General features: G+C 42.0%; 1 protein-coding gene across 1 annotated transcript in view; it reads right to left on the bottom strand.

Annotated features, from left to right (window-relative positions):
- KDR (kinase insert domain receptor) overlaps nt 1–12,207 on the bottom strand; it is a 44,699-nt gene extending 32,492 nt beyond the window's left edge. The window contains exons 1-6 of the mRNA XM_081812366.1: nt 11,832–12,207; nt 7,585–7,678; nt 5,114–5,310; nt 1,594–1,724; nt 1,192–1,360; nt 467–606 (exon numbers count right to left, since the gene is read on the bottom strand). Coding sequence (XP_081668492.1) covers nt 467–606; nt 1,192–1,360; nt 1,594–1,724; nt 5,114–5,310; nt 7,585–7,678; nt 11,832–11,898 — 798 coding nt within the window. The 5' untranslated portion in view covers nt 11,899–12,207. The remainder of the gene's footprint in view (nt 1–466; nt 607–1,191; nt 1,361–1,593; nt 1,725–5,113; nt 5,311–7,584; nt 7,679–11,831) is intronic.
- Between the last annotated feature and the right edge of the window lie 399 nt (nt 12,208–12,606).

The raw sequence follows: 12,606 nt of genomic DNA, 5'->3' as shown, positions 1-12,606 counted from the left end.
GAAAGTAGCAGAGTGGGACCGAGTTCTTGGCATTGCATCTGTTTTCCATGGATGTTATATGTTCTGCAGTTCTTTTAAACTGTGCGTGTGTGTGTGTGTGTGTGTGTGTATGTATGTGAGAGAGAGAGAGAGAGAGTTAAGGCCCTTATATTTTATCTGGCCAGAGAGGTCCCTATCTCTTTTTTTTTTTTTTTAAGATTTTATTTATTTATTTGACAGAGAGAGACACAGTGAGAGCAGGAACACAAGCAGGGGGAGTGGGAGAGGGAGAAGCAGGCTTCCCGCTGAGCAGGGAGCCCGATGCGGGGCTCGATCCCAGGACCCTGGGATCATGACCTGAGCCGAAGGCAGACGCTTAACGACTGAGCCACACGGGCGCCCTGAGAGGTCCCTGTCTCTTAAGCCAATTCCATTGGAGCTTATTATCAAAGTATTGAGAGGTCTGGCTTTGAATTGTTAGTGTTACCTTCAAAGAAGGATATTCCCAGTTGAAGTCAATCCCCACATTTAGTTCAGTCCTTGCTGTACAATTTAAGACAAGCCTCTCTCCAACAGACAGCTCAACTTCGAGAGGGGGGCTGACAACCACATCGTAAATCTTGTACCCTGGAGCAAGTAAATTGAAAACACAGAGAAAGAGAGAGAAAACAAATCTATAACTTAGCATGGATTTTTTCGAAAATGATGCAATTTCAAAATGTGACACATCATTTTTCCCTGAGGGCCTCACCAATACTTGGAACCTTCCCACAAAATGGCCTACAAAGACTTACAAAGCAAACCTGCAGGAATCTCAAAGATGTAGCCCAGTGGATAGAAAAGCAGTAAAATTTGAATAGTCAATAGCCAGCGAAGCCAGCCTTAGTAAATTACTGAACTTTCCATAAAATAGGTATAATTAAAAGAACTGATGCCAAGCAATGTTCTGAACATTGAACTTTCCATAAAATATGCTCTGATAATAACACTCTTTTCCGTCCTTGGTTTTGGCAAGAAAAGAGAAAAACTGAATTGCACGTAGGTTTATTTGGTAGAGAAGAGCAGACGTAATGAATTGCCCCACACCAGATCTTGAGTGAATATATTTTTCAATATCCTTTGTCCTTCCCCCAGTACCTTAATCTCCAGGATCGTAATATAGGAAACCAATCTTTAGTGTCTGATTTAATGATAAGGAAACTGCCCACTTACCTACAACCACAACTATGTACAAAATAGACTGGTAACTTTCATCATTAATTTTTGCTTCACAGAAGACCATGCCAGCATAGCTGATCATGTAGCTGGGGATAGTGAAGCCTTTCTTACTGTCCCAGGAAATTCTGTTACCATCAGGAACAAACCTCTTTTCTGGATACCTCTGGGTAGAAAAAGAAACATCAAATATTGAATAAAGTGCTATCCAAAAGCGAAAACCATGTAAAATGATCACTAAAGAATTTATCACTAAAGAATATAAACTGGTTTTATTTGTTGTCATTTTGACCCTTCCCTGAGGATCTTTAAAACACGTGGTTGATAATATATTACATACAGGCTACCCATCTTAACATTATGAAAACACGAGAGATGATTGAAAAAGATGTAACTTACTGCACAAAGTGACACATTGAGGTTGGAAACGGATCCAAGACATGGAATCACCACAGTTTTGTTTTTCTTCTCAGTGATGTACACAACTTCATGTTGGTCACTAACAGAAGCAATAAATGGAGATCTGTAATCTAGGAGAAAAATTAATTCCCTTAGTTAATGGCATTTACTAGAAAAGTTGATCTTGGGCGCCTGGGTGGCTCAGTTGGTTGAGCGACTGCCTTCGGCTCAGGTCGTGATCCTGGAGTCCCGGGATCGAGTCCCACATCGGGCTCCCTGCTCGGCAAGGAGCCTGCTTCTCCCTCTGACCCTCCCCCCTCTCATGTGCTCTCTCTCTCTCTCATTCTCTCTCTGTCAAATAATAAATAAAATCTTTTAAAAAAAAAGAAAAGTTGATCTTGTTTCCAGTTCATAAACTCTAACCAGAGAAGCAAATGATTGAGAATGACATTTCACACCAGGCAAAGGGATCCACAGGTTGGTCTGCTGGTAGATATCTGACTCCAAAGATATGCTGCAGAAAGAGTGTGTGTGTGTGTGTGTGTGTGTGTGTGTAAAAACCTGAAAGAAAATTCCTAGAGTGAAATCGACTCCTTTCACTAGGATCATCAACAAGTAGAGTATATTTTATAGGTTCCACATTTAAACAGATGGATCATTATAATTTTTTTCAAAATGAAGGAGCATACTTCATTTTTCATATACACTTTCATATACACATATACATTCTTCATAGATACTAAGTACTTTTCAAGTACATAAATTTTAAAATAATTTTTTTATTGTAAATTAATTTTAAAGTTAAATCTGTATTTTACCTACTGAATTTTATTGATGCTTAAAAAAAGTATATTCTCCCTTTAGGCAAATAATGTCCAAGGGCCATGAAAATAAACTAATGGATTCCAAAGGATCTTTAAAATAAGCCGAAAATAACAACTTTTTGATTTAATTATTCAAGAGGAAAATTGACGTGGGTATTTTAAGATTGTGAACACTAGATATGAGATTCTTTATAAAATAATGTTCAGTGGTTATTGAGTTCAGTTTAAAATTCAGCAATCATTAATAGCTTCAATGATGAAAACTCAAAAAACCACCATGGCAAAAAGTGAGAAGAACAAAAAAGAGATTTTAATGTCATTCTAACATTGTTCCTACAATGTGAATACACCACTGGGAAAAGAGTCTACTCCCCGGAGATACAGTCACCATAGTGTGAGGTTGTATTGAAATCTCACAGAGATAATGGCTCAGACTGCTATGCCCAACACACCTGATCCAGCGTTTCCAGAGCTCTTCAGGATGGCTGGTCCAAGTGAAGAAAGAGTTAATTAAACCAAGGGGAGAAAGGCAGATAATTCCCTGCAACAGCAGAAGTTTGATTTCCTTCCCAGCTGGAAAGCACAGAAAGGCAGCCAATCCAGCCCACCACATGCCATAGCCATTATCTTATGAGGCCAAGACCCACTTCCTGGCTCCATCCATTGCTGGAGGGAATGGGGTCAGAAGCCTAAGGAAGCAAGGTAGGGACCAGAGGGGACATTAAAGGGCCGCCTATAGGGAATACGTCAGTGCTTTCTTTCTCAGTGTCAAAATCTTAGACAGCTCTGGTGCCTGGGTGGCTCAGTCGTTGAGCGTCTGCCTTCGGCTCAGGTCATGATCTCAGGGTCCTGGGATTGAGTCCCACATTGGGCTCCCTGCTCAGCAAGAAGCCTGCTTCTCCCTCTCCCATTCCCCCTGCTTGTGTTCCTGCTCTCGCTATCTCTCTCTCTGTCAAATAAATAAATAAAATCTTAAAAAAAAAAAAATCTTAGACAGCTCACCTCCTAGAACATTAGGCTTAGACAAGAAGCAGAATTTAATGGTATACCCAAAGACAGGCAATGTACAAATAAACAGTGCCTGGGATTGCTACTTCTGAATATTACCTACCTTTCATCCACGTACTGTGAGATATTACCAAGCTTGCTTCCAACAAGTCTTTGGAAGCTAAATTAACCCCTTACATAAGACTAAAACTATTCAGTGAATCAATTCTGTTTCAGTCTTCCAAAAAAAGGAAATAAACAAAAGAAACCCAAACAACCACCCATCCTCTCAAAATAAAATATTTACTGTAACTCATGAAATGGATTTTCACATGTCTCCAGGTTTCCTGACTTGGGGAGAAGGAAATAACGAGATATTACGGGAGAGGTTCATCTTGTAGTATTTCCAGACAGGCTAAAAGCAGGAAATCCTTGCAATCTTCTGAGAAAGCCTGATCTCCCAAGACTGCCAGATCAAAAGGAGCCAGAAATTCTCCAAGATCTGAGCCTTGTCTCTTTCAAATTCTGCAGAGGAAGGAGAAGGGCACAGAATTCTATCTGGGACTGTGCTCACCCTGGGCAAAAATAATTCTCAATATTGTGCAGTCCAGGAATGACATACGTTATTTTGATGTAGTCTCCATTTTCCCACTGCATTGGCCATATTGCACGATTGAAATGTAAATGGAGATATGCAAGTGTGTTTCCCAAAGCTAATGAAATTCCCATTCTATAAAAGATGCTCCTGGAAAAAAGTCTAAGCCATCCTCACCTGCCTCAAATCCTCTGGGATGCAAAATATATATATACAGATGTATAAATGAAATGTCTAAACAGCTCAATTTCGCTGAAAAGAAAAATATTTAGATTATCCAAGAAAAGTACTATACAACACTAACATTCCCCAAAATTGTCTGACAGAATTATAACTATCATCAGTTAGGTCAGGTTTCCACATGAAAATTAAGGTAGTAGAAGATTTTTGAAACACAAAAGAAAAAATAATTTATATTATAAATACTAAATACATGTAACATTGTGTTTTATTCTACATGGATGTTAAACTGACCTCCATGGTGTCAATCCCAAATTGCAAACTCTGGAAAGATGTTGCATATCATCCAAGATCTTGGACCACACAAGCAAAGGAGAGAAATACTGTCCTCAAAAAGCCCTTTGAGGTAGTATCTTCATTTGCACAAGAAGATGGAAATTGTTTTTCACAAAGTATAAGTCGGAAAAGAAAAGTTCTCATGTACATAAAAGCTCCAGAGCCCTTGGCTGTTTCCCTGCGCATTCTTGAGAAAATCTCCTACCCTGTTGTAGATAACCTATCTCTCCACAGAAACCTCTCCGTAACGCACCCCTGAACCCTCCTTTTCAAGGATTTCAGGTTCTTTTTCTCAAACATCAGAAGGCTCTTTATAAATCCCTATAGCCAATTGTGAACACACATTTCCCTTAGAAACAAAGAGCAAAACCCCACTAACTGGGCAAAAGAGATGTAACGGGGTCCAAGTTCCAGAACAAATCAGTGAGTCTTATTCTCAGAGGAAACCTTGAGAGAGAAGAATTTTGTGTATGCCTGTTGGCAAACAGCCTTTGGAGCGAGCCTTTTGTCGTACTCCATTGTACTCGATTCTTCTCTGCTTATCGTGTTTTATACCCGGTAAATCAGCTTGGGAAATGAATTCCATGTAACTACTTACCTTGAACGTAGACATAAATGACTGAGGCCATTTCAGTGTCCCGGTAGAAGCACTTGTAGGCTCCAGTATCATTTCCAATCACTTTTGGAATCATGAGCATCTTACAGAAGAGGCTGTCCCTGCACTCGGTCACCTCCACTCTTTTCTCAGAGCCACTCTGATTATTGGGCCAGAGCCAGTCCAAGTCCCTCTGTCCCCTGAAAAATCAATTCCAGGGAAGTGATCATGGGAAATGCGACACTATGAGGCTGTTTCTAAGAAAACAGAAGGTTTGTTTCTCAAACTTATATAAACTCAACAGACAGATTCACAGCCTTCTACCAACAATGACAGGCTGAATGGACAAATGACGAAAAGCCATAAACTCAGCTTCGGACACCACTTATAAGGATTCCTGAGTTTTCTATTAATTAACTCGTTCACTCAACAAATGTTTCTTAAGCAGGTGCTATATGCCAAGTGTTGTTAAAGTCTGGGGATACAGCAGTGAACAAATCAGACAAAAATCAATGCCTTTATGGAACTTCAGTCTAGTTAGAGGAAACGGGCAATGAAATAGTAAGTAAACCTCAATAAACCTGAATTTTTTTAAAAGTAAGTAAAATATATAGTGTAAGTAAAATGTAAGGTAGTGATAAGTACTGTGGAGAAAATATAGAATATACACAGAGTAAAGAGTTCTGGTGGGAGGGGCTTGATGAAGCCATATGAATATAAGGAGGAACAGTGTTCCAGGCAGAGGGAACAGAAAATGTAAAGGCCTTGGGGCAGGAGTATTTGGAGTATCAGGGGAATGGCAAGGAAGCCAGAGTAGTCAGGTAACAGTGGGCAGGCAGGACAATAAGAAGTGAGGTTCAGAAGGAAGAGGGCGCAACTGTCTAAGAGCCTCATAGGACCTTGTACAGACTGCATTCAAACAAAGATTACTTTCATTGCAGCCTTTCCCTGCAAAGCCCTAAGAAAGATAGTCCACATCAAAAAGCATGTAACATCACTGATTCTTCTTTCAAAGAATTTGAAATTTTCATGAAGTTGCAGCTACATTAGTGAAGTTACTTTAACATACTCCATGGCTTTTTCAGGACATAAGAAATTCTTTTGAATGAGTTTTAAAAGGGAGTATGGAATCTTTGAGGATTTTAAATAGCCTCTGTTATTGAGGATGAGTAAGAGGAAAATCCACTAAGAAATGTGTCTTCTGATAGCAAAGCTGGAGAAATAGCACGGTTACTATGTCTTCTCCCAAGGGCTGGATATTGGTTACCTACCCTTGATAAGGGGATGAGAGTATCCTTCACAGTCTGCAGTCTAAAATAGATCTGTGTTGTGATGAACATTGGTGTTCATCAGGTGCAAGCAATGGCAGTAAGCTGCCCAAGGTTCTCTGTGGACCCCTGGTTCTCTTCTCAGAGGGCAACATCACCTCCACCCATCTCTCCATATCTCTGCCAAAGACACACTGAGAGGTTCCTGAGAAGCCTCCAGGTCACTGCATTAAACCCTAAGGTCTTCTGCCTTTCCTTTTGTGGTCGGAGCTATGAGACAAAAACTAAATACATCTTCTTCCTTTCAGAGAACCCGGCTTCCCCAGTTAGCAAAAAACAGTAGCATGACTTCTTGCTAGCAAATGAGAAGAGAGGCATTCCAGAACATCAAGCCAAAGCATGAAGTCCATTACCTGTGCAGAACATGTACTCAGTAATATTAATGGCTGAATATTAAACTGCTACTACAGTCATAATTGTATCATGAAATAAAATTCCTGGCAAGGGCTAAACCAATGTCCACGAGCCATTCTGAATATGATAAATATGGCCCCAAACTCCTTCAACCCCATCCCTTAAGGGTAAGAGGGTAAGTCCTTAATTTCACTTATTTATTCAATATTTATTGAATGTCTACTATTTACTATGTGCCAGGTGCTGTACTGTGTGCATGTGTGCATGTGCATATGTGTGTGTGCATGTGTACGTGTGTGTGCGCATGTGTGCGCATGCATGTGTGTGTGCATGTGTACGTGTGCATGTGTACATGCGTGCGCGCGCATGCATACATGTGTGTGCATGTGCGTGTGTGCATGTGTGCATGCATGTGTGCATGTGTGTGTACGTGTGTGTGCATGTGTACTGCGTGTGTGCATATGCGTGTGTGCATGTGTACATGTGTGCGTGTGCATATGTGTGTGCATGTGTACGCATGTGTGCGCGTGTGTGCATGTACGTGTGTGTGCGTGTGCATATGCGTGTGTGCATGTGTGCGTGTGTGTGTGTTGGCAGAGAATAGCAGGAAAAAAATTCCAGAAAAATCATACAAAATTTTTGGGAGAAGAGCGTTCTAATTTTTCATTATTAGAAATGTCACTACTTACAATTACTACAACTCTATTACAATTCTGCTTATGTAAATTATTTTTCCCTCAATAACAATGAGTTACTTAACATAGGAAATCTGAATCTAAAATGAATCCTTACCTGCAAGTAATCTGAAGAGTTGTATTAGCCATAATTTTAAGTATGTCTTTTTGTATGCTGAGTCTGGGTGGATCAAGGGAAACACTAGGCAAACCTAGAAACAAATTAAATAAATGAATATAGTTGCCACTGAGTCAGACCCAATAGGAAACACCTTCCATAAACAATGCACACTCTATACTTTAAAAGGCCTCTTCAGCAATTCATTGTGTAAAACTGTGAATTTACTTTTCACCATTCCCAGTAAAAGTTCACAAACTGTGTCATAACAGGAAGAATGGGCAGATGGTCATAAACCAACACAAAAGTTCTGCAATTCATGGAGCTAGGGTGGAGTTCCTGTTTTCCTACATTGCCAACTTCAAGGTCTTACAAAAGGATATAGGACATTGAAACCAAATGAACCTTCATCTGATGATCTCACTCCCTTGGGAAAGGACCCACTGACATTTCTTATAAAGCATAGGATGTACACAGTTGACTAAATTGCTGATTAATGAATACTACTAAGAGAGATTTCTATACAGTTCATCTCTGTACCCTGAAGGGGAGAGGAGTGCCCATGACATTGTCTCATTTTCCTTTATCAATTTTCTAGTGCACTTCCTGTGGTAACTGAACTGCCAAAGTTGGAAGACTGTACATTAAATCTAGGTGAGAGGAATTGAGGGGAAAAAAAAAAAAAACATTTGCCAGTGTCCATATAATACACCTATTAATACACTTTTTCTTAGAGAATGTAACTAAAAAAGTGTAGTGTTAATGAATTACAATTCGGGAAATCTCAACTTATTAATCAAAGCTCTGAGCTCATCCTGATACCAAGTTTACAATACAAGAAAGCTGTATTTACCTAAAAATATCACTGGACAGATTCCTCACCATGGATCACTCCACAGCAAGAAAACAGAGTTCTCTGTGAACTAAATGCAAAGAGCTAGTAAGTGATGGAAAACTATCAAAGAAAGAAAAACTGTCCACCATGCTAGGGCCTGAACTAATATCCAGATTCCAAAACATCACCTTAAAAAGTGATGGATGCTGGGTAATCACCCAAGCTTAATATGATCTTTAACTCACATCAACTAAGAACAAAAGACTCTCTACCCAAAGAAAATGAAAACACTAATTCAAAAAGATACATGCACCGCTGTGTTTATTGCAGCATTGTTTACATTAGCCAAGATATGGAAGTAACCCAGTGTCCATCAATAGATGAGTGGATAAAGAAGATGCAGATGCTATGGAGTATTACTCAGCCATAAAAAAGAAGGAAACCTTGCCATTTTGCAACTACATGGATGGAGCTAGAGAGTATTATTCTAAACAAAGTCAGAGAAAAACAAATACCAAAGATTTCACTCATTTGTGGAATTTAAGAAACAAAACAAATAAAAAAATAGACTCTTAAATATAGAGAACAAGCTGATGGTTACCAGGGGGAGGTGGGTGGGGGGATGGGTGATATAGGTGATGGGGATTAAGAGTACACTTATCATGATGAGCACTGAGTCGTGTACAGAACTGACGAATCACTATATTGTAGACCTGAAACTAATATAACACTGTATGTTAATTATACTAGACTTTTAAAGATAAGTAAAAAAATTTTTTTAAAAAGAACCACTGACTCTCAAGGCCTAAACTGGCACTAATCTTGTTGGGTAAATAAGACAGTATTAACAAATATGAAAAAGTATGAGTAAAGAGAGTGAGCAAATATCCAGTGCAAATATCCAGTACACTGAATCTGTGGACCTCAATGTGAACAGCTGCAGGCAAAAATGAACAGCTAATCACCCATATTTCTACACACTCACCCAGATGTGCAAAATAGGTTGTTGACACAACTGTAAATTTGTTGATCAATATAGTTTTTTAAAAAAATTTAGAACTTAAGTTACATCAGTAAATCTCAGAAATTAATTGGTATACTGATTTGTGTTTGGGCTAGTAATTCTTAAACTTTAAGATGTGTAAGCTATCCCTAGCCCTACAAATCTGCATTTTCACAAGCATTTCAGATGACTCGATCACACATGGCCTATGGGACACTCTTGGATAGCTATTGATCTGGCTTACCATGTTCGGTTAATTACCATAGCCCTTTTCAACACAGAAGGAAATAACTGCCCCCAAAGTAGACAAACAATGAAGCAAAGTTTTTAAAAACAATAGAAAATCCTTCCAACAATGGAGTCTCACTTTAAGAAAAGGAAAATGAAAACAACTCATTTGGATGAGTACAAGTATCAAACTTGGCTGGGAAACACTAGGTTGAGAAATATGTTGAAAACAGTAACTTAATACAATGTGTACAGTGATCCAAATGAGAAAGAACCCATTATCTGGGCACATTTATATGAGAAAAAAAAAAAAAACGGTAGTAAAGGCAAAGCTCTAAATAAGCCATGTTCATTCTGCCACTGAACTAAGAGGTTCTTGAAGATCTCTCATAAATTATTGTCACAGATTATCTCACACTCTAGACACACTTTCTTATGTTAAAAAATTAATTAAAGATATGTTCTCCATTCATAGGAAGCTAAGACAATACCATACTATTCAACAAAAATCTTTTCAACAAGGCTATATCAATAATGATAACTTCAAATTCATATCTGTAGACCAACCAACATTCAATTTTGTTTTGCTCCATTAAGCTTCATTCATTTGCATTGGCAAGTTTAAGTTCTACTCTTCAGAAAATTCTAAAGAAATAACTATAAGAAGTACATATGCTGCTACTCAATAAAAAGCCCTTCTATGTTCAAATCCCCTAACCAAAATTAATTAATTTGTGCGCTATTACCCTTCCAGCTCAAAGACAGGAAGGAAAAACAACAGTGCCTCTGTCTCTAGAATTTGATGGCACCAATTACAGCCCAATCCAATTAAGCAAGTCACACACTCCAAAAGGGCAACCTCATCATTATATTCAGGACAACCCGATTACAGTTACTACTGCTGCGTGATGAAACACCCCAGGCTTAGAAGCAACTCACTTCTTTGTGGGATACAGAACAACCACATGTTCCAGATCATAAAGGGGGAAAGAGAGGTCTTGTCAGGGACAAATGAGTGTCCATGGTGGAGCTGGCCCTGATGAACCAAGTCATTATCAAGAAAATTTAATAACTATACCCAGATGATCTTGTTACTGTATACGAGTGTCTTTTTTTAAAGACATGTGATTCTTTTATTCCAATATAAGGAATTTTTCCCTGAATTATTTGACTTTTTTCCCCCTCCACCCTCTTCCCTTTCTCACCCTCCAAGGAGTGGAAATCTGGAAATCAGCAAACTGTAGCTACAGAAAAGAGATATGAGAAGGGGGTTGTGGGGGCGGGTAAAGCTTTCGAAGAAAGAAAGACATTTATTCCATCAAGCGCATGTGTGTTCCTAATCCTGAAAAGACTGAAATTTTAGGTGGCAAGGAAAGTGCGGAGCGGCGCTAAATCTAGCTACCGAGTCCCGCAGAGTAAGTTTTCAGAACTTGAGCTTCTGACCATGCGCTTATCCCAAGGACCAAAGCTTTGAAAGATGTGATTGTTTTACATAAGAAGGTGACCGTTACTTGGAAACATTTTGGGAAGCTGTCACAACCCCGGCTCGGAGCTCAATTTCACCTTCTCTCTGCAAGGACAGCAGCATCCTGCACCAAGGAAGGAAAAAAAGTTTTCCTCCCTGAACTGCACCGCATACGGTGGATGTGTTTGTGGGTTCCAGCCAGAAGGGAACCGCACACCGGGGTCCGCCTGACTCCTGCAGAGGCAGAGCTGAGTGCACGATGCAGGCGATCGGAGCGAACTGGCTGGCTCTCCCTGCAAGGCTTCCTTCCCCGCGCCCGGGCTAAGGATTGTGCGCCCAGCCGGACAACGTTCCACAGCCTCTTCCCGCCTGCGGGGGCACCTCTTGCCTGCCAGCCCCGGCGCCTGCCTTCCCACCCCCGCCTCCCCGAGGGTGTGTCGGCTCCGCAGGACTCGCTCCAGCCGAGGCCCAGGTCGGAGACCAGAGTCGTGGAAAAGGAACTGGGCTCGGGAGACCACCAACTCTCTGGATAATCTTGGGCCAAAGAGCCTCGGTTTCCTCACTGGTAAATGAAAAAACACAAAGTGTCAAGTCACTTTTCATCTTTCCAGCTCTCTGACTCCGAGTTAGATCCGGCCTCCAGAACCTCCGCATCGCCCCATCTCTCCGCCCGCACCCGACCTCTCCGCCTTCCTTCTAGGGAGTGGGCTCCTTACCCACTGAGGCAGCCCTGGTCTCCACGCAGAGCCACAGAGCGATGGCCAGCAGCGCCTTGCTCTCCATCCCGCACCTCGCGCCGGGCGCGGTGCCCAGGACTTGGGCGCCGGTTCTTTCTCCCTGGGCCTGCCCCGCGAAGAAGGCGCGGAGGTGGAAGGAGCGCCGCAGCGCAGGACTGTGGGGCGCAAAGGGGAAGGTGCCCTGGCTCCGGCCACGGCTTGCAGGGGCGTCAGCGGGTGCCGGGAGGAGAGGAAATCCCCGCTGCGCGACAGCTCTGGGCTAGCCGTAGAGCGCAAGTGATGCTCCGCGCGGGCAGAAGAAACCCAACCAACCACCGCCAGCTCTCCCGGGGTCCCGGGACTCAGTGCGGGGTGGGAGCTGGAGGCCGAAACTCTAGAGCTTGGGGGCGGGGCTACGAGGGGCGGGGCCGGGGCGGGGTTCCCCTCTGCCGCCGGCCCCGCCTCTCAGCCGGTTACCAGGCCGGGACCCGCTGCTTCCCCAGCGCACTACATCTCCCGGTCTCCCCGCTTGCCTGGGGCCGCATCTGGCCCCGAGTCTCCGGAGGGGGAACGTCCCAGACGCAACAACTCCATTTCTGGTAGAGATGAAATGTAGCCCGTAAGGGCTTCTGAGACACTCCAAGCTTCAGTAGGTTGGGGCCCTCCGAGATGCGGGTGGGGGCTGGGTGGTGCCGAAGGAGGGGACAGCGCGGCGAGCGCAGGCGAAGGACACTGAGCCTTCAGGAGGCGCGCCAAAATTTGCGACCGTCTTCGG

This window comes from Leptonychotes weddellii, chromosome 2 (assembly GCF_054177405.1).
Source record: "Leptonychotes weddellii isolate Sample4059 chromosome 2, ASM5417740v2, whole genome shotgun sequence".
NCBI lineage: Eukaryota > Metazoa > Chordata > Mammalia > Carnivora > Phocidae > Leptonychotes > Leptonychotes weddellii.
The sequence above is the reverse complement of the archived record's forward strand: the minus strand, read 5'-3'. Positions and strand labels throughout refer to the sequence as shown.